This window comes from Gorilla gorilla, chromosome 19 (assembly GCF_029281585.2).
Source record: "Gorilla gorilla gorilla isolate KB3781 chromosome 19, NHGRI_mGorGor1-v2.1_pri, whole genome shotgun sequence".
NCBI lineage: Eukaryota > Metazoa > Chordata > Mammalia > Primates > Hominidae > Gorilla > Gorilla gorilla.
In genome coordinates, this window is record NC_073243.2 from 23372501 (window position 1) to 23394214 (window position 21714).

The 21714-nt window shown below is 49.1% G+C and overlaps 1 protein-coding gene and 1 non-coding gene across 4 annotated transcripts; both read right to left on the reverse strand.

Moving 5' to 3' along the window:
• Positions 1–104: 104 nt before the first annotated feature.
• Positions 105–178, reverse strand: TRNAI-AAU (transfer RNA isoleucine (anticodon AAU)). The gene has a single exon. It is a non-coding gene; the product is annotated as a tRNA-Ile (tRNA).
• Positions 179–949: 771 nt separating this feature from the next.
• On the reverse strand, positions 950–21292 carry CTC1 (CST telomere replication complex component 1). 3 transcript variants are annotated; one of them, XM_004058551.5, is made up of 23 exons: positions 21108–21292; positions 16120–16283; positions 11499–11736; positions 11138–11349; positions 10504–10648; positions 9188–9472; positions 8961–9089; positions 8187–8419; positions 7883–8060; positions 7589–7789; positions 6038–6164; positions 5492–5606; positions 5034–5358; positions 4857–4946; positions 4407–4600; positions 3696–3784; positions 3427–3601; positions 3028–3105; positions 2439–2583; positions 2279–2343; positions 1864–2029; positions 1639–1765; positions 950–1455 (listed from the first exon to the last, which is right to left on the reverse strand). In XM_004058551.5, exons 1-23 carry the CDS (start codon positions 21138–21140, stop codon positions 1316–1318), a joined length of 3654 nt encoding a protein of 1217 aa, XP_004058599.3. In that variant the 5' UTR covers positions 21141–21292; the 3' UTR covers positions 950–1315. The 3 variants fall into 3 exon arrangements, 2 of the variants coding, with proteins under 2 accessions (XP_004058599.3, XP_018869156.3); XM_019013611.4 differs by lacking the exon at positions 8961–9089; XR_008673155.2 differs by lacking the exons at positions 950–1455; positions 2279–2343.
• Positions 21293–21714: the final 422 nt, after the last annotated feature.

The window sequence follows — 21714 nt, forward strand, 5'->3', positions numbered from 1 at the left end:
GGTGCAATATAATTCTGTTACCAGAAGGCAACTGGCTCCGGGTAGAAACTTCCGGATAACAGCAGAGGATTAGAAAACAAAACAAAAAAACCCACCTACTGGCCCGGCCCGTATGGGGTTCGAACTCGCGACCTTGGCGTTATTAGCACCACGCTCTAACCAACTGAGCTAACCGGCCACTAACTACCCCCCCCCCCCCCCCCCCCCACCCCACGCTACCTCGAATCTTAATATAGGGTATTGCTACCATAAAAGCAGCTTAAACCCCAACATATGGGTTTAACCACGCTCTAAAGGTCTCCCAAACACGAACAAATCCTAACAGCCAGGAAGAAATGGCCTCCCAGTAGCTCTGAAAGATGTGCCTCAGCTCATCTTTCCACCTCTCCACCTATCAGTCCCCAGTAAAGAAATGCAGCAACACCAGCCAAATGCATTGGTATCTCCAAAGAATTGTTCCTAGATCCCCTAATTCTGTGGTTGTGATTTCGGAGCACCTTCTGGTCTCAAGGTATATTGATCAAGGATCTGCCTCAGGCCAGGCCCTTGGGAAACCTACAGGGCTAACCGTAGCCTGGGGCCCTATAGCACAGGCACCCAGAGTCCTCACCTGCCCCTGCTTGTGCCTGGCACTTTCCTCCCCCTACACCTTCTTTGTGCTTGTGAACACCTCTAAGCATTCATATTTGACTTCCTGCAGGGCCCAGCCTTACTGACTGAGACTATCATAGCTATGCTCTCTGCCTTGCCGCCAACTCCCCAATTTACTTCCTTTACAGACTGATTTTGGTACCATTTCTTCTGCTGGACCAAAAGCTCTTCTCTTCCAAATCACTTTCCACCTTTGGCCCTGGTGGCAAAGGGCTGAAATGATGATGAACGACTAGGAGTTCCTAGGAGGTGGACAACTAGGAGTCAGGAGGCCTGGGACCCCAGAGATGAGTACCAGTGAGAAATGACACCAGAGGGCTTCATTGCAGGTCAATGGGCCTGTCACCATCACCCCACAGCGAGCAAGTCTTTTGTTCCCTCAGCTCCTGCGACAAAGTCAGAACCCAGGTGCTCAGGGCCGCCTGTGAATGCAGGTGCCTTGTCCCAATCAGAGGACATATTAATAGTGCCATGATTTCCTGTTGCCACAATTTTGCCAAGGCAGGCTGGCACCAGAACACCAAAGAAGGGAAATTATAGTGGAGTAGCAGTTTGTGAATCTGGAGTCCTTGGTTCAATCACAGAACAAGTAGGGGGAGGAGCCAGGACCTAGGCCTTCAGGTTTTCAGCAAGGAAGGACTCTCAGGCCATCCTTGCAGTTCAGTTAACAGGAGGAGGCAAGGATCCCCAGAGAGCTGGAGTACTCTGACTCTCGGATAGAAAGGCAGGACAATCGGAGCCTGGGGTTCACATGAGTCAGGAAAGGGAGCTCTCCACACTGGAATCGCTGTAGCCGAGGAGGTTCTGAGGTGGGAAGAGAGGAAAAACACACGTCTCAGGCATGTGGCTTTTAGTTCCCACCCACCATTCTCCTCCCTAACTCCAGAAATTCCCCATCAGTCCCTCATCCCTCTTCCTCCCAGGGACCCATCTATCTGTATCACCATGATCCCCCTATCATCATGATCCCCCCGTCTCCAACCTTACCTAATGGGACGATCTTCGACGGTTTCCTTTCCAGCTCAAAAGAAAGCACAATAGGACGGAGGACAGAGGGGCTAGTACAAAGTGTCCAGAGGAATATGGTCATGGGCTCGTCAACCCTGGCTGAAGACTAGAAAGAGAAGGTCAAGGTTAACTGGCTCCTAAACCCTCCTGCCAAAAGCCCAGGAATTTGGGTATCCAAGTCCCTCCCTCCCAGCCACATCACACCTCAAGTTGGGCTCCAGGCCCTGCAAACTGCAGGACCACTCTGCCTGGCACTCGGACGAAATCTAGGAGGGAGGCCCACTCTCTAGGACACAGCCCTAGTGCTGCTGCCACATGGTGATTCCTACAGGTCACCACGGCTTCGGCAGTCCCATCCTCCACCAGGAGCCTATGGGGAGCAGGAGGAAATAAAAACGCCTACAGCAACCCAGGTTGCCAACACCCTGGACCCAACATGCCTCCCTCCCCGCTGTCTGCAGTCTTTGGCTCATAGATTTAGGAGCTTACCCTCATTCATTCGTTCAAAAAATATTAAGCAATTCTCATGAGCCAGGAATTATGCTAATGTAGAAACTGCAGATAGACAAAGTGGTCTCATAAGTAAATGGCACAACGGGTGCCCGCCTTGTGCTCTCACCTGATGATGGCCTGGCTTATAGCTGTCTGCGTAGGGCAAGTGGAGCCCAGGCGAGTGCACTTTCCCTGGGATGAAGACAGTGGTTGGAAAAGTCCTCTTGGTCCCATCACATCCCTCTGGCACTCCATACTCAGTTCAGCCTGTTCCTTCCCTCCCTTACCTGCCGGCAGATGCTGGTACAATAAGCACACACCCAGAAGAGCTGAAGGCTGAAGACAGAGACGATATGGCAAGAGGTAGTGGCCTGGAATGGGGACTGACCACCCTGCAGAAGTTCAGCCAGGTAGATGTGGGGCAGGGGAACGCTAAATAAATACAGGGAGACAGAGACAGGGGTCAAGATAACAGAACAGGCAAAGGGGTTCTGAAAGCAGGGTGGGTCTAGAAGGACTTAGAGGGCATCAGGATGGGGACAGCAGTGGGTTCCATGCGCTCCTAGAAGCCCCATTTTAATTCCTGATCTCTGATAGTCATTGGTTATTTTTCAGGTTTGAACACCATGATGTTAGCCAAGAAATATTTGCATGTTAAGACTGAAAAGCCTTCAAAAGCCTAGAACACTAAATGATCCTGGGTACAATGATAGACACAGAGCATTTTTTATTTGGAGTAGAGAAGCTCCTCTGACTCAACACATCTTGTTGGGATTGGAGAAGACTGTAATGATGGCAAAATCTTCAGAACCAGGGACATGTGGGAGATGCAGATGTGAAGCCAGGAAGTTTAGGGGTTGGGGTCTGGGCACTGACCTGATGGTGGTCTCAGGGGGAAAACTCAGGACCTGCACATAAGTGGATGACCGGAAACAACAATAAACATTGTGAGATCTGCAAGTGGAAGAGGAATAGTGAGTGACCAGGAAGACAAGGCAAATTGGGGTAGAAGCTGGGACTCAGAGATCAAGCACCACAGAGTGGCCACTCCCCCTGAGGGACATACCCTAGCCATGGCTCTACCAAAGCTAGGGGAAGACTAGGAGGAGGACCAGCCTGCAACACCTCGTGAGGGTACTGGGCACAAATGGCAGACTGATATATGGAAACCTGTATGAAAGAGAAGGGGTCGCTGCAGCAAAGTTAAGCAGGGGTGCACATTCCAGAGAGCCACATCAGTAGCAAGAGGAGGCAGGTGACACTACACATCTTCACCTGGAAACCCTTTTCTCCAACTGGCTAAAGTGGACCCGGGCTCCTGGAAGTAGTCCTAGTGAGGGAGGCAAGTGTGGGTCTTCTATATATACATCCAGGTGAGGTGGGAATTCACATTCAGCAGTCTCAAGAGCGACTGTTAGCTTCACACACCTTCTCATGGCCCCCGTGTTCCCTATAGAAGGAAGGTGGGTGTTAGTAGGATCTGTGAAGTCCACAAAGTCCCATCACTCTATTTCATACCTTCCCCACAAAGGAAGGGTCATTACCCAGTTTCATCCAGAGAGACGCCACAAGGGGTTCACATAGTGTCCGTGACAAAATCTCAGCGGAGAAAGACACCAAGGAATCTGTGAAACTGGAAGGTCAGGGAAATACACTGAGAATGGAGGCACAAGAAAGCACAGAGTGGAGACAGTCAGATTCAAGGCAGAAAATGGAGCTAAAGTATCTGCTAGAACTTCATATATAAAGTCCTGAAAAAACCTGAGCTCTGCCACACTGCACACTAAGAGTAACAGGGCCTATGGGAAAAAGAGGGTTGTGGCAGATCATTCAAAACCCGCACAAGGTGGCTCACGCCCCTAAATCCCAGCACTTTGGGAGGCTGAGGTGGGAGGCTCACTTAAGGTCAAGAACTCAAGACCAGCCTGGCCAACATGATGAAACCCTGTCTCTACTAAAAATACAAAAAAACTAGCTGGGTGTGGTGGCGTGCACCCCTATAATCCCAGCTATTTGGGAGGCTGATGCGGGATAATCCTTAGAACCAGGGAAGTAGAGGTTTCAGTGAGCTGAGATCAGGCCATTGCACTCTGGCTTAGGCAACAGTGAGACTCCGTCTCAAAAAAAAACAAACAAAAACAACAATAACAAAAGAAATACCTCCTGCAGCAGAAAATGAAGTCTTCACCAAACCCAGCTAGCTTGGGAGAAAAGAGAGTGGCCAAATTAACCAGAGGGGCTTGGTGGACATTTACTTGTCACTGAGCAGGTCGGTCAGTGAGGATTCAGGCAATGACTTGTTTGCATCCAGCACATCTTGGATATCCTGGGAGCTTTCAAGCTCCAGAGTCCAGTTGTCCTGGACAGTGAGGCAGGATGCACAGCCAGCCAACTCCAGAGGACGCCGAGATATGCAGGATGAACCATCCTTTTCAAACAACATTGGTGTCTGCACAGAAATGGGAAGACAACTGCCTGTGAGTGTGTGCTAGTCCAGTGGGAGGTTCACAAAATATTCTGACCCAATTTTGTTCTTTCTGGAGCATGGAGAAGGAAGTGTGTCAACACACACAGGCTTTCTGGTGTATCTAAATCCAGCCTTCTTCCAGGAGGCCTAGAGAATGACCAGGCACTGGCACGCCCTCTTTAGACCCCAACCCCAAAAAAGCTTTCTGGGGAAAGGTATGATGAAGTAGGACACTCACAGGGGGGCCAGGAGCTACGAGTCGGTACACCTGTCCCGGGTGCAAGAGCTCAAACCAGCGGACTGAAGAGCCAAAGAAAATGAGGTGAACCTGGGAGGATGGAGAGCAAAGTGCTGGGATCCTAGCCAGAGGCTCAGGGCGCAGGTCAGGTCCTGGGTCCCTGGAGTCCCAGTTTACCTTCTGATCATTGTCGTCATTTCCCTGGGGCTCGGGCAGCCCCCATCCAGTCCCCTCCTTCCTCTGGGTGCCCCCAAGCCAGCTCCCCAACACATAGAAACTGAGGGCGGGCTTGGGCACCTCTGGACTTGCTCCTGGGGGGATACTAAAATTACGCTTCATGAGGGCCTCCTTGTGGCAGAGCAAGAAGAGCCGGCTCTGTCCTAAGTGGGGTCCCTCTGGGCCGGTGGGATCTGTCTGAGGTGTTGAGGGTGTTGCTGAATGAAGGGAGGGTCTGGGCACAGGCAGGATCAGGGCATCAGCCAGAAAGAACTGGACATAGACTCTGTTGGGAGAAACAAGGAATACATTTCTTAGTGATGCAGCCATTGGGTATTTTGGTCCCCAGCATCCCACTCCTTCCACCAGGCCCTTCCTTCCCCCCAGACTCAAGACAACCATGACCCCAAGGAGCCAACCTGGCCTGCTGCTTCTGGATGAAGCCTGGCATGCTCAGCTCCTTCCAGGAAGGGAAGCTGCTTCTCACGTCCCTCTCTACGATCAACTGAAACCTCTCTGCCCGCACCAGGCAGCCTAGAGGAAGAAAGTTTTCTATTTTGACAAGAAAGGAGACCTGTGGGGTGGGTTGCAAGGCAAACCATCCTACCGGCCTCACTACCCATCCCAGGCCAGAGCTGCTGCCCTCACATGACATGAAAGCCCACACCTGAACCCCCACCTTAGAGGGGTGACACCTTCTCTCCAAACTAAGAATGTAGGAGACACAGTTGTAATCCTGGAGTGCATGTTAGGAGCTATGGTGGAGAAATGCATGCTGGAAATTCTGGCTAGGGGTCCTCTTGCTCCTGTTCTCTGCCTGCCATACAAGTCTCCCAGAAGTTGTTGATTGACATGTGTCACTTCTGCATCTCTAGTAAGTCCCAGCAGACTTTTCCTCCCAGGCTCCCCTGGCTATGAGAACCACCACCCCACTACCATCTTCTTTCCACATCTGAACTCCAAACCTATCAGCCGTGGGTCACTGAGGGGTTGAGAGTGCTTGGCCAGGAGCAGGCAGGGCAGGGAACCACTTTGGTCCCGAAGTTGCAGACAACCTTTATGAGATGAAGCCACCAGAACCCCAAGTAAAACCTGCAAGAAGATGAAGGTTGAGTTATCAAATGTTTATTCAGCAAATACTGAGCATCTACTATTTGCCAGATGCTGTATTACATGGTAAAGCTACAAAATGAACAAAAAAGACACATCTCTGGCTTCAAAAAACTTATATTCAAGTGGGGAAGACAGACATAAAAAAACACACACGCATTCACACATTTAGTAGGAGAAGAGAAAGAGCACAAATAGAGGTTACAGGTAAGAGGCCATGCAGGATCTCACAGGACACAATGAGACGTTTGATTTTACTTTATATGCACTGGGAGGCACGCAAAGAATTTAAGCTGGGCGCAGTGGCTCACGCCTGTAATCCTAGCACTTTGGGAGGCCAAGGCAGAAGGATCACTTGAGCTCAGGAGGTGGAGATCAGCCTGGCAACATAGTGAGACCCCATCTCTAAAAATTAAAAAGTGTAAAAATTAACCCAGGCCAGGTGCAGTGGCTCATGCCTATAATCCCAGCACTTTGGGAGGCTGAGGCAGGCAGATCATTCAAGTCCAGGAATTCGAGACCAGCCTGGGAAACATGGCGAAATCCCATCTCTACAAAAACACAAAAATTAGCTGGACGTGGTGATGGATGCCTACAGTCCCAGCTACTCGGGAGGCTGAGGTGGGAGAACTGCTTGAGCCCAGGAGGCAAGATTGCAGTGAGCCAAGATAGTGCCTCTGCACTCTAGCCTGCGTGACAAAGCAAGATTCTGTCCCAAAAAAATAAAAAAATAAAATTAGCCAGGGAAGGTGGTGAACGCCCGTAGTCTCAGCTACTTGGGAGGCTGAGGTGGGAGGATCACTGGAACCTGGGAGGTCGAGACTGCAATGAGCCATGATCGCGCCAATGCACTCTAGCCTGGGCTACAGAGCAAGATCCTGTCTCGAAAAAAAGGATTTAAACAAGAGAGTTCTGTAATACAAGTTTCACTTTTTTTTAAACTTCCTTTTTTTTCCTGAGTCTTGCTCTGTTGCCCCGGCTGGAGTGCAGTGGTGTGATCTTGGTTCACTATACTCTTGATCTCTCAGGCTCAAGCGATCCTACCTCAGCCTCCTGAGTAGCTGGGACCATAGGCACATGCCACCACACCTAATTAAAACAACTTTTTTGTAGCAACAAGGTCTCTCTACCCAGGCTGGTCTCAAACTCTTGGGCTCCAGTGATCCTCATGCCTTAGCCTCCCAAAGTGTTGGGATTACAGGCATGAGCCACTGTGCCTGGCATATCCCCATTTCTAGTTGCTGCAGAGAGAATGAATTGGAGGGGCCAACAACAGATGAAGTGGTCTGCTTAGAAGGCTAGTGTAGTCAAAATGACAAAAAAAGACAGTAACCGGAGACTAGGGTCGTGGCAATAAGGATGACAAAAAAAGGAAATCCCCTGAGCCCTGCTAGGGTCCCCCTTACCTGGGCTGGGTAGAAGGCAGAGGGCAGCAGACAGAGCCAGGACCAAGCCAGGCGGCGATTGAGTTGGCAGCTGGGCAGGTAGGAGGCCTCCGGGAGGGGCAGAAGGGCCTTGGGGTCAAAGGAGGCCCAGGCCTTACGCTGTCCTTCCTCTTTCAGGGTGGCCAGAGTGGGGAAGGAGGAGGGAGTCTGCAGCCGAGTGTACTGTCAAGGAGGGAAGAGAAATCGGGTGTGTGTCCCATGGGCCCCAGGTGTCCTCCAGTGTTCTGCCACCATCCTTCCCCCACATCCTCATACTTTCTGGAGGGGACAGTGATGTGGCTCTTCAAGGATCTCATTGTGTGCATTCCGAACAGGGCTGCCTGGCGGAGCTAGAAGATCCAGCGTAGGAGCCAGGAGTTGCAGTCCCAGGCTGGGGCTCCCAGGAGAGGAATGTTGCAGGAACTGGTGGTGTCTCAGCACATGGGGACACAGCCTTGGCCAGGAAAAGCAGCACAGTCACTTCCCCTGAAGAGCCTGCCTCTTCAAGAATCCTGCTCTCCTTGCCAAGGAAGTGTGCTACTCCCACTGCCTCCCCGCCCTGGGCCCTCAGCCTCCTCACTTGCAGGCCAGCTCCTCCAGGGCCTTGGTAGCCCACAGGTAGAGGGGAAGTCCTAACTGACGTTCCCACACCAGCTGCTCGTACAGGGAGGCCCCATAGGCTTGACGGGATGAGTGAGCCCCAGGCTTCTGACGAGAGAAGCTTTGAAGCAGAAAGGCGCCACGGAGGCAGGGGGCGAGCACTGGCCTTCTTGTCCCCCCTCCCACTGACTGGAGCAGGTGAACATCCTGGAGCTGGGGGAAAGCAGAGAAAATGAAAAAGCAGAGATGAAGCCCCCAACTCAATGAGCCCAGGCAGAATTAACTGCACTTTGCCACTGCCTGGGTTCCAGGAAGACGGAAAGCAATTTCTCCCACGTGGGCTGGCCTCATTTTCCATTACAACCCACTCCCGCTGCGGTCAGCCTTCATCTCCCATGAGCTCCACTCAGTCTTGCTGCGGGCTGGGTGGCTCCTGGATGAACAGACATGGCTGAGGCTTCTCACCGGGTCGCCTGAGATCACCCCGGCCCCAGATCTGTGCTTCAGCTATCTCCTCCTCCAGCTGAAAGGCCCTTCTGTGAAGGAGATGCTCTGGCCACAACTCCTCCTCACAGTGCCCAAGACTCTACTCCTTTTTAAACTTCTGTCCAAGTTATCCTTAGCAAAAGTGCCCCCTAACACACACTTTTTATTTCTATATTTCTATATAACCACCCTGCGGCAGAAAAGGAGCCTATGAAGGTAAGAGAAGCTGCAGAGGTCTCTTTTTGTTATCAGCCCTGATCTCACATACCTGCAGACACACTCCAGGTCGCATCACCCACCTAAGGCCACGGAACTGCTGGTACGCAAGGCAGAGCCCCAGCTGCCCATCCAGCTCATAGAGACCAGCGGGCTCATTCAACACGCCAGTGACTGCTCCCTGCAAACAGGCCGAGGTCCAGTTGACCACTATTTTCTTCCTCTTTGAAGAGCCACATTTCCGGCCCCTCAAGCTCTAGGATCTCTCCCTGTGCTCACCGAATAGGACAGGAGTCTAGAATACCGGACAAGACCTTCTGGATCCTTCTTGTCCTCCGAGTTGCTGGGCATGGGGAGTGGCTTGGGGTCAGCCTCTAAGAGGGGTCCTTCCAGCTCCAGTTCCAGCTCCTGCACACATTCTGGTTTCAGCAGCAACAGACGGGAGGACTGACTGGTCATCCAAACATGCTGGCGCTGACCACGGATCTTGGACACTCGCAGTTCTGTCAGCACATAGGCTGTACCAGGCCGAAGGGCTCTGTGCCACACCAGCTGGGCAGGGACCTGGCTTGTGCAGAGACAGGCAATGTGACACAAGAGACCCCAACACTGCCACTCTGCCAGAGTCCTTTTCCCTCACGATTTGAACTCAGAGACCTGCCCCCTGTGAGTCTCTACTCACCTCTCCATCTTCCCTATGTGTGCCAACTAAATCTCAGCGTCTCTCCTCTCTCACAGGAGATGCCAAATATTTCCAAACCACTTCCCCAACATACAAACCATCCCTAAAACTTCCTTCAAAATACATAAATATTCCACTGAGAAAACTGTGCCCTATCCCGCCCCATAACACACAAACAACATTCATTCATGTAATCAAAGTGTATTGAGTATATATGTATCCAGTATTGTGACTGATGACAAGGGAAGTATGACAAACTGTTCTTCTCTAACACAGTAAGGCCCTATTTCTACAAAATACATATATTTTTAAAATTTCTATAAAAAGGAAAAGAAACATTATTCAGAAACTTATATGTCATAAAACAATGGTTAGAATAAAAATCAATGATTTACAATTTCTACCTTGGGTACGATGCTCAGTACCTGGGTAAAGGGATCAATCATACCCCAAACCTCAGAATCACAAAATATACCCAGTTAATAAACTTGCACATGTACCTCATGAGTCTAAAAGTTGAAATTATAAAAATAATATTGTACCAGTTGATGCAAAAAGAGTCAACAGTAAGTACCAAGTTTTTTTTTTTTTTTAATGCCTGTATTCAATGTCTCAATGGTGTTAAGATGAATGATTTCTTTGGTCATCTCCACAAGTGAGCGTGGCAGTTTTTTAAAAGGTCACATACAATCTAAAAGCTGTGTGCTCAAGTGAGTTGCACAGCGGGAAAGTCTACTCCCTAACTCTATGCACAAACATTTCCCGGAATCTTCTCCCAACAGCGCTATTCCAGAAAACAGCTCTCCCCAGCTGTCCTCCTTTCCTACATGGCTCCTCCTATGATGCTATCTTTCCTACTGAAAGTTCTACCACCCTGCCCCACTTCCACGGCTGAAATGACCCCAATCCTCACCTGCACGATGATGGACACGTGGGTGACAGCTGGGTGTGATCTACCAAGAGACAGGATGAAGTAAGCTTTCTGTTTACTTTTCACCAGAGCACTCAATCGAACTAGATTCCCAGCCAGGTTTCGCTGCACACCTCTGAGCTTGTTTCTAAGAAGGAAGAAAAAGCCCTGTAATCCCAGCTACTCAGGAGGCTGAGGGAGGAGAATCACTTGAACCCGAAAGGCAGAGGTTGCAGTAAGCTGAGATCCCGCCATTGGACTCCAGCCTGGGCAGCAGGAGTAAAACTACGTCTCAAAAAAAAAAAAAAAGCAGCAGCAGTCATCTTTATTTCTCTTCTTTTTCCCTATAAATGCTGTCTCTTCCACAGTAAAGAATAACCTGGTAATGATACAAAATGTCCATAGCCCAAAGCTAGGTATGCTAAAAACCTTCAAAATTCTCTTTCCCTTAGGTAAGGCACAGATCCCTTGAACAACCCTTCTCTTTACCTTCTTAATATTCAAAGCCCACCATTCCCTTGATTTGGAACATTCAGTCTATATTACCATCGATGCCCTTTTCTTTCTCTCCCTCCACTGACCCAGCATCATCCTTCAGTTTTACAGCGCCCCCGCCATGCCTAGAGGGGGAAATTACCTGAGCCTGAGCAGGCAGGAAGCACTCTCTGGGTAGAGGACAGGGATAGGCGTGACGGGGCCAGGACTGATGGTCAAAGGAAACACTGGCACAGGGGCATCCCACAGCTCCAAGTGCCCTTCCCCCGAGGAATTCCACCTGGCAGGAGGGAGGTAACTCCAACGGGGGAACAGAAAAAGATGGCCCAACCAAGAAAGGTCCAGGTCTATGAGCTAAAAAAGACCAAGAGCAAGGGTTAATCAGGACCTTAGCATCCTATCCACCCACCTCCCCGTTTGTTTCCTCAGAGACTTAATTGCCTTGATCCTTGGACACCATTCTTGTCAGGATCTGAGGCATCTGATCTCCACCTTCCACTCACCTCACAGCTCAGGACGCCAGTGTTATCTCTCACATAGAGGCTTTCGTTCCTGCACTCTTGTTCCAAGTCCGCCGATAGGTCTGTTAGTGTCCCTAAAAGTAACAGCTGTTCTCGGGGCAGGGGGTTCCCATTTGGTCCAGCCTCTTGGGCCCAGGCCTGGTATGCACTACTGCTCCACGACAGGTGGCTGCAGCATGGGAGACGCTGGTGAGTCTTGAGGTCCTGTACTGAGACGAAGCTGTAGAGTGAAGGGAACAGAGGTCCTGCAAAGCCAGGTCCAAGCCTACTAAGGCAACCCTCAACCCTGATAAACCCTCAAGAGCCCAGGGAAAGGTTGCAGGGAACATGGACTAAGAGGTGAGTTTGATTGATTAAAGGGGTAAAACTTGGGGCTAAAGGCCTAACAAAATAAGGATGGGGGCCGGGCGCAGTGGCTCACACCTGTAATCCTAGCACTTTGGGAGGCCAAGGCAGGTGGATCACCTGAGGTCAGGAGTTTGAAACCAGCCCGGCCAACATGGTGAAGCCCCATCTCTACTAAAAATACAAAAAATTAGCCAGGCATGGTGGTGTGCACCTGTAATCCCAGTTTCTTGGGATGCTGAGGCAGAAGAATTGCTTGAACCCAGGAGATGGAGGTTGCAGTGAGCTGAGATCATGCCACTGCACTCCAGCTTGGGCAACAGAGTGAGATTGTCTCAAAAAAAAAAAAAAAAGGAAAAAGAAAATAAGGATGGGATCTGAGTCCAATTCTGTGCTGAATAGTATCTTCAACAAGATGGTGCCAGGGAGAGGACCCAGAGAAATGAAGTAGGAATGCATGAGGGGCCTGAGGAAATGAATGTGTGGGGAGAACACTTTGTAAATAACAAAGGCAATTCTCTTGAAAGCATCTCAGCTCTTAACTCCAGAGAGAACTTAATGGGACCACTTAGGCATCTAACAGTCCAACTACAATGACCCCAGTCAAGTTCCTTTCTAGTCTAGAATAGCACAGTACTAGAGACTAGGGGGGAAGCTGAGGCTGAGATGTGGGTGTTGGATGTGATACAAGTAATGGTTAAATTATCAACGTTGTGATAAATTCACCTTTTTGTAATACCATTATTCTTGCTTGCATTCTCCTGAATTTTTTTTTTTTTTTTTTTAGACAGAGTCTCACTCTTTTGCCCAGGCTGGAGTGAAATCAAGACTGAAATCTTGAACCCTCTCCAGATGGGGTTTCACCATGTTGGCCAGGCTGGTCTCAAACTCCTGACCTCAGGTGATCCATCTGCCTCAGCCTCCCAAAGTGCTGGGATTACAGGCATGAGCCACTGTGCCCGGCCCCATGATTTTTTTTAAGTGGAAATGAAAAGGATCGAGTTACAAAACATCACAATTAATCCTCCCTGTTGGACTCAAGAACATTATGCACAAATGAGTATCAAAGAGAGAGAATGCTGTTCTAGAAAGCCATTCCCCTTCTGCATCTGCTCTCCTTCCCTGACAGCTTTGGAGAAGACACAAGGCAAAGACAGAAACTAATACCTGTTGGCCCCTGCCATGCACGCTACACTATACTGAGTCTGGTCAGGCACAACACTGAATTTTCTTCACCTCAAAACCCTGTAAACACCACCAATGGGGAAACTCAGAGGCTCAGGTACACAGAGGCATGGGTGGCAAAGCTAGATGTGCCTCTTTCAAAAGTCCGTGTTCTTTCTCTGTGTTTTCCTACTTATCTGAAGGCCCAGGAAAAAGCAACCAGAGAGAACTGTCTTTTTTTTTTTTTTTTTTTTTTTGAGACAGAGTCTTGCTCTGTCGCCCATACTGGAGTGCATTGGCGTGATCTCGGCTCACTGCAACCTCCGCCTGCCGGGTTCAAGCAGTTCTCCTGCCTCAGCCTCCCAAGTAGCTGGGACTACAGGCATGTGCCACCATGCCTGGCTAATTTTTTGTATTTTTAGTAGAGACAGGGTTTCACCATGCTGGCCAGGCTGGTCTCGAACTCTTGACCCCGTGATCCACCCGTCTCAGCCTCCCAAAGTGCTAGGATTACAGGCGTGAGCCATCCATTGCGCCCAGCCAAAAAAAGTAATCTTAAGTGTTATGGACATGGACAAGAATTATAGGAAAAGAAAGGAAAAACAGTCCAGTGAAATAAAATGATAAAAAGGAAAAAAAAACAAAACCGTGTACAAGTACCCTCAGAAATTACTTTGGAATTAGGCCAAGCGCAGTGGCTCATGCCTGTAATCCCAGCACTTTGGGAGGCCGAGGCGGGAGGATCACCTGAGGTCAGGAGTTTGAGACCAGCCTGGCCAACATGGTGAAATCCCGTCTCTACCAAAAATACAAAAGTAGCCAGGCATGGTGGCGAGTGCCTGTAATCCCAGCTATTCAGGAGGCTAAGGCAAAATTGCTTGAATCCGGGAGGCGGAGGTTGCAGTGAGCAGAGATCGCGACATTGCACTCCAGCCTGGGCCACAAGAGCAAAATTCCATCTCAAAAAAAAAGAAATTACTTTGTAATTAATGTAACAAAATATCATTTAATGCCTACCAAATAGGGAAAAATAAATAAAAATAATTTTTTAACCAAGGTAAACACAGGCTCAAGATATGCATATATACTATGGGCTGGGCGCGGTGGCTCACGCCTGTAATCCCAGCACTCTGGGAGGCTGAGGTGGGCAGATCACCTGAGGTCAGGAGTTCAAGACCAGCCTACCCAACATGGCAAAACCCCATCTCTGCAAAAATACGAAAACTAGCCAGGTGTGGTGGGAGGCACCTGTAATCCCAGCTTCTTGGTAGGCTGAGACAGGAGAATAGCTTGAACCTGGGAGGTAGAATTTGCAGTGAGCTGAGATGATGCCATTGCACTCCAGCCTGGGTGACAGAGCAAGACTCCATCTCAAAAAACAAACAACCACAAACAAAAAAAGAAGTATAATGTTAAGCACAAAAAGCAGGCAGGGGCTGGGTGCAATGGTTCACACCTGTAATCCCAGCACTCTGGAAGACCGAGATGGCAGATCACCTGAGGTCAGGAATTCGATACCAGTATGGCCAATGGTGAAACCCCATCTCTACTAAAAAATACAAAAATTAGCTGGTGTGGTGGCGCATAGTCCCAGCTACTCAAGAGGCAGGAGAATCACTTGAACCCAGGAGGCAGAGGTTGCAGTGGGCCGAGATCATGCCACTGCACTCCAGCCTGGGCAACAGAATGAGACTCCGTCTCAAAAAAAAAAAAAAAAAAAAAGCAGGCCAGGCACGCTGGCTCGTGCCTATAATGCCAACACCTTGGGAGGCCACGGTAGGAGGACTGCTTGAGCCTGAGGGTTCGAGACCAGTGTGGCATGCACCTGTGGTCCTAGCTATGTGGGAGGCTGAGGAAGGAGAATTGCTTGAGCCCAGGAGGTAAAGGCTGTGAGCCATGTTTGCAGCACTGCACTAGAGCCTGGGGTACAGAGTGAGACCCTGTCTCAAAAAAAAAAAAAAAAAAAGCAAATCACAGAGGGTATTTACATAGGGTATGGTACCATTTATTTAAAGTCTACATGTATGCAAAACTCTACATTATATTGCTTAAGGATAGATGCATGTGTAGTAAAACTATTAAAATATTTATTGGAATAATATATCCCATCTCCAAGATAGTGATTACTTTTTTTTTTTTTTTTTTTTTTTTTAAATATGGAGTTTCGCTCTTGTTGCCCAGCTGGAGTGCAATGGTGCGATCTTGGCTCACTGCTGGAGTGCAATGGTGCGATCTTGGCTCACCGCAACCTCCGCCTCCCGGGTTCAAGCGATTCTGCTGCCTCAGCCTCTGAGTAGCTGGGGATTGCAGGTGCCCACCACCACGCCTGGCTAATTTTTGTATTTTTTTTAGTAGAGACGGTGTTTCAGCATGTTGGCCAGGCTGACCTCGAACTGCCGACCTCAGGTGATCCACCTGCCTTAGCCTCTCAAAGTGTTGGGATTACAGGCATGAGCCACTGCGCCTGGCCAATAGTGTTTACTTCTATGAGGAGATAAATAGGTTTCTTTTGCAGGACTTGTCATAGCCTCCAATATGTTAATAAACCCTATGACTCTCCCAGAGACGTTTATCATATTCAATGTCCCTCACACTTACTTAGCTATGAACCCCTTTTCTTGTGCTTTACTAACGTTGCCTAGAACACTTTTGGAAATGATAGTGTAGAAAAAAAAAAAATATATATATATATATATATAAACACACTCTCGGAAGCCCTAAAACTCACATCTTAAACACAATGATCTGCACTTGGTAATGTCAAACAGTTCTCTGTATCTTTGTTTCCCAATACACAAAATAAAGATAACACCAGCCTCTTTCCCCACTTCGAGAGTTCATTTTCCAAATTTTCCTTCTCTCTTCCCCTCTTCCTCTCCTTTTCTTTAATCTGAAGCCAATTCAGGAGAACTTTAGGAAAAGGAAAGCTTGATAGTGTTAGAACAGAAAAGCTCTGCAGAAGGGGTATGTTTAGACTACCTTGTCCTCCGCTCACTCTCTCACTTGCCCTTTTTCTAACTATAGAACCTTACTTTTCAATCCTGAATTCAATACCCGCCCCTGCCCAGCCCCTGCAACCACCACCTCTCCTTACCTATAGCTGAGGGGCAGTGTAGAACCTTGGTTCCTTCCCTGGGACAACCAGACAGTCTTCACACAATCAATTACCAATGGAGTCAACTGGACATTAGGCTCCTTGACAGCTGGACACAGGGTCTTTTGGATGAAGACCTGAGCATCCTCAAGCCAGGCTTGTTCCTGAGGAAAGTGAATTTAGTTAAAACATCTTGACCATCCGGCCCACCAAGGAAACTTGGGAAGAATAAAGGACTAGAAAAAAATATACAGGCTGGATGCAGTGGCTCACGCCTGTAATCCCAACACTTTGGGAGGCTGAGGCAGGCGGATCACTTGAGGTTGGGAGTTCGAGACCAGCCTGACCAACATGGTGAAACCCTGTCTCTACTAAAAACACAAAATTAGCTGGGAATGGTGGTGCACACCTGTAATCCCAGCTACTTGGAAGGCTGAGGCAGGAGAATTGCTTGAACCCAGGAGGTGGAGGTTGTGGTGAGCCAAGATCGAGCCATTGCACTCCAGCCTGGGCAACAAGAGCGAAACTCCGTCTCAAAAAAAAAAAGAAAAGAATATCCAGAGGGCACATGAAATGAAGATCAAAAGTAAAGGAATTTAGAACTTGAAGAAACCTTAAAAGTCTTAGTCCAGCCATACCGTAGACAGCTGGCCATCCAGCTTTGGTCTTGCCCCTTTCTCTAACAAACTTGTACTCATGTCATCTTACATGGAATCTGGTTCTAAAGTCAGTACGTTGAAGAGCAAGAATGGACAAAAACATTGTTGAACAATCCTTTAAACTGTTCATAAAGAACAGGACAGGCTGGGTGCAGTGGCTCACGCTTGTAATCCCAGCACTTTGGGAGGCCAAAGAGGGTAGATTGCTTGAGTCCAGGAGTTCAAGAACAGCCTGGACAACATGGCGAAATCATGTCTCTACAAAAATACAAAAAGCCAGGCGTGGTGGCACATGCCCGTGGTTCCAGCTACTCGGGAGGCTGAGGTGGGAGGATCACCTGAGCCTGGGGCGGTTGAAACTTCAGTGAACCCAGATGGCGCCACTGCACTCTGGCCTGGGTGACAGAGTGAGACACTGTCTCAAAAAAACCAAAACCAAAAATGAGTAAGACATAGTGCCATACTATGTATAAGTGCCTAATAGTGGACAGTACATAAAAAGGACATAGGCGGAGTATAATTTTTAATCATCTCCTTTTTTTATTCAAATGTATGCATTTCCCACAAGCTAAATATATGCAAGATACAACCTCACTTGATTTGTTTCCTGTTGTCTTTTCAGCTAAGGTGTGGGCTTCCTGAGGAGGATATGGACTATCTTTGTATACCTGACACAGATTCTGGACACACAGTTGCCATGATATGTAGATAACTTTAGGGAAAAGGACCAGTTTGGCCTACTCCCAGTGCTAGGCAGCTTTAACACACTTGGCAGTAGGCCCTTTATCCTTCTCCCTTAATGCTACTTCTAAGCCATTACAGCTCCTTCCCTGGTCCTCCAATGCTCATATATTAACATCCTGGTCAATCTTTCACATTCTTCTTTTTTTTTTTTGAGACGGAGTCTTGCTCTGTCGCCCAGGCTGGAGTGCAATGGCGCAATCTCGGCTCACTGCAACCTCCGCCTTCTGGGTTCAAGCGATTCTCCTGTCTCAGCCTCCCAAGTAGCTGGGATTACAGGCATCCACCACCACACCCAGCTAATTTTTTACATTTTTAGTAGAGACGAAGTTTCACCATGTTGGCCAAGCTGGTTTCGAACTCCTGAACTCAAGTGATCCGCCCGCCTCGGCCTCCCAAAGTGCTAGGATTACACAAGTGAGCCACCACACCTGGCCTTTCACATTCTTCTAATCTTAAGGAGCTTGAAAAGAGCTAGAAAAGCCAGTCTTCCATGGAATCAACCTAAATGCACATCAACAGTAGACTGGATAAAGAAAATGTGGTACATATACACCATGGAATACTATGCAGCCATAAAAAAAGAATGAGATCATGTTCTCTGCTACAACATGGATGCAGTTGGAGACCATTATCCTTAGCAAACTAACCCAAGAACAGAAAACCAAATACTGCATGTTTGTTCCCACTTATAAGTGGGAGCTAAATAACGAGAACACGTGAACACAAAGAGGGAAATAACAGACACTGGGGCCTACTTGAGGGTGGGAAGAGAGAGATCGGAAAAAATACCCATCAAGTACTATGCTTAGTACAGGGGTGACGAAATAATCTCTATACCAAACCCCCATGACATGAGGTTACCTACATAATAAACCTGCACACGTCCCCCGGAATCTAAAATAAAAGTTACAAGGAAAAAAAAGTCTTCAAGTTCTAGATGTCTTCAGCATCCTTGTGGACAGCCCTACCACTGACCTTCAGCCCACTTCAGCCACACACTCATTCATGGTCAGAGTTGTGGAAGGCAGACCAAATCACCATTCAGAATTGCCCCACCAGTATAAGCAAAGTTCCGACTCTCACGCTTTTTGTCTTCCTCTCCCAGTATTCTTTTGTAGTTCTTGTTTCTCGGATGGCCTATCCTTTGCTTGGTGCACTGAATACTATTGTCTCTCAAAGTGATCCCACGGCTTCAAGGTAAAATTACCTAAGTTTTGTTAAAAAGGCAAATTTGTGTTTTCATCTACTGAGTAAAAATGGAGCAGACTGGATGTGGTGGCTCTCGCCTGTAATCCCAGCACTTTGGGGGGCCAAGGTGGATCGCTCGAGCCCAGTAGTTCACCACTAGTCTGGGCAACAAGGCAAAGACCCGTCTCTACAAAAAAGAAAAATTAGCTGGGCATGGTGGCTCGTGCTTCTAGTCCCAGCTACTCGGGAGGCTGAGGTGGGAGGATCACCTGAGCCTGGGAAGGTTGAGACCCGCCTGGGCAACATGGTGAAACTCTGAAACAATTCAAAATTAGCTAAGTTAGCCGGGCATGGTAGCACACGCCAGTAGTCCCAGCTACTCGGGAGGCTGAGGTGGGAGGATCACCTTAGCCTGGGAAGGTTGAGACCCTCCTGGGCAACATGGTGAAACTCTAAAACAATTCAAAATTAGCTGGGTTAGCCTGGCGTGGTAGCACACGCCAGTAGTCCCAGCTACTTGGGAGGCTGAGGTGGGAGGATCGCTTGAGCCCAGGGAGGTTGAGGCTGCAGTGAGCCATGATGGTGCCACTGCACTCTAGCCTGGGTGACAGAGTAAGACCTTGTTTCAAAAAAAAAAAAAAAAAAAAAAGGAGGGGGGAAGACCGAGATTAATACAGACTGAAGTTTAAGAACACAATATGCTTTCCCACAATTATCTCAACCACTGCATGGGTTTAACAGCCATGGCCAGATGATGATTGTTCCTGTATGTCTACTTTAGCTGAGATCTCATTCCTGAGCTTTAGTCCTATCCATCGGCCAGACTCTCCATGGCCAATCCACAGGCAGCACACATGCCCAACACTGAACTTTCCGTAAAACCCTCTCCTTTTCTAGAACTCTTCTAGTGTTATGTTCACTAACTTAGCAAACAGTACCCTTAACCAAACAGTTGTTCTATCCTGAAACCTAGATGTCCTCCTTAACTCCTTCCTTTCCCTACATAGGTCCCAGTCCTGGCTGGGCGCGGTGGCTCACGCCTGTAATCCCAGCAGTTTCGGAGGCCAAGGCGGGCAGATCACGAGGTCAGGAGATCAAGACCATCCTGGCTAACATGGTGAAACCCCGTCTGTACTTAAAAAAAAAGAAAAAAAATACAAAAATGAGCTGGGCATGGCGGCGCGTGCCTGTATGCCTGTAATTGCAGCTACTCGGGAGGCTGAGGCAGAAGAATCGCTTGAACCTGGGAGGCAGAGGTTGCAGTGAGCCGAGATCACGTCACTGCACTCCAGCCTGGTGACAAAGCTAGACTCCGTCTCAAAACACACACACGCACACACACACAAACCAATCCTTTAGATTGTATTTTCTTAACATCTTATTTATTTATTTATTTATTTGAGATGGAGTCTGGCTCTGTCGTCCAGGCTAGAGTGCAGTGGCGCGATCTCGGCTCACTGCAACCTCCACTTCCCTGGTTCAAGCGATTCTCCTGCCTCAGCTTCCTGAGCAGCTGGGATTACAGGCGTGTGCCACCACACCCAATTACCCTCATGTTAAAGTCGCTGCTTAGCAAGAGGTACAAAACTGTCAGCTCTGACCCCTCCACCACCACCCAATTGAACTTTTGAGTTTTTCAGACACCTGCTCTATCCTCCTGCCTTTGAATATGTGTTTGCTTCCGTCCTGAAACCCCTTCCGGCGCTTTTTTTTTTTTTTTTTTGACAGAGTCTCGCTCTGTTGCCCAGGCTGGAGTGCAGTGCCACAATCTCAGCTCACTGCAGCCTCCGTCTACCAGGTTCAAGCGATTCTCCTACCTCAGCCTTCTGAGTAGCTGCAATTACAGGTGCGCGCCACCACGCCCGGCTAATTTTTGTATTTTTAGTAGAGATGGGGTTTCACCATGTTGGTCAGGCTGGTCTCGAACTCCTGACCTCAAGTAATCCGCCCGCCTCCGCCTCCCACAGTGCTGGATTACAAGCGTGAGCCACCACACCAGGCCCCTTTCGGCGCTTTTTGCCTTCTACACGCACTTCGGGTCTCAGACGCTTTTTCTTATTATGGTTGCCCTTTTCCCCTACAGCTCCGTCAAGGGTCTTCTCCAGGAACCCACAGCCCCATAGTTCCCCCATTAACCTGCTCCTGGTTTCCCACCAGGCTTAAACCCTAGAGAGTGAACGGAGACCAGTTTAAGGCTCACAGCGGGCGCCGCGTGAATGAGGGAATAAACATTCGCAGAACCAGTAAGAGGTAGGAGCGGACCGACTCACAACCCCCTCACCCATGGGCCGGACGCGGCCAGCGAGCCCAAAGAGACAAGGCAGAGGAAATAGGAAGAGAAAGAATATCTGTGATAAACAAGAAAAAAGGAACAAGAAACGTAATAGCAGCACTCACGGAGGAAGGGACCTGGGCCCGGCCAGCCGCCATGATGCGCCGGAGCTCCGCCCCCGGGAGGGGCAGGTGCTCGCTTGGGGGTGGGGATGGGGATGGGGTGGGGGGGCGCTCGGTGACGTCACCGGTGAGCGGGTTTCCTCGCCACCTCCAGCTCCTTCTCGCTGCTCACCCCCTCGCTTCCTAGATACTCCGCGAGGCGCCTCGGTGCACCATTCCAACTCCCGACACCCCTGTCTCTTTTCTCTGATTTTTTTTTTTTTAAGACGAAGCCTGGCTCTGTCGCCCAGGCTGGAGTGCAGTGGCGCGATCTCGGCTCACTGCAACCCCCGCCTCCCAGGTTCAAGGGATTCTCCGGCCTCAGTCTCCTGAGTAGCTAGGATTACAGGCACCTGCCACCACGCCCGGCTAATTTTTGTTTTTTTGTGTTTTTTTGTATTTTTAGTAGAGACGGGGTTTCACCATGTGGCCAGGCTGGTCTCAAACTCCTGACCTCAGGTGATCCACCCGCCTCAGCCTCCCAAAGTGCTGGGATTACAGGCGTGAAACACACCTGGCCCTCTATGATTTTTTTGAGACGAGGTCTCGCTCTATCGCCCAGGCTGGAGTG

What these genes read in the sequence shown, in the direction of transcription:
- CTC1 (XM_004058551.5), bottom strand. Translation starts at nt 21,140, where the DNA reads ATGGCGGCTGGCCGGGCCCAGGTCCCTTCCTCC. An exon ending in ACACTGCCCCTCAGCTATAG is followed by an intron (nt 11,737 to 16,119) that starts GTAAGGAGAGGT and finishes TTCACTCTACAG; the next exon opens with CTTCGTCTCAGTACAGGACC. An exon ending in GACCTGGAGTGTGTCTGCAG is followed by an intron (nt 8,420 to 8,960) that starts GTATGTGAGATC and finishes GCTTTCCCCCAG; the next exon opens with CTCCAGGATGTTCACCTGCT.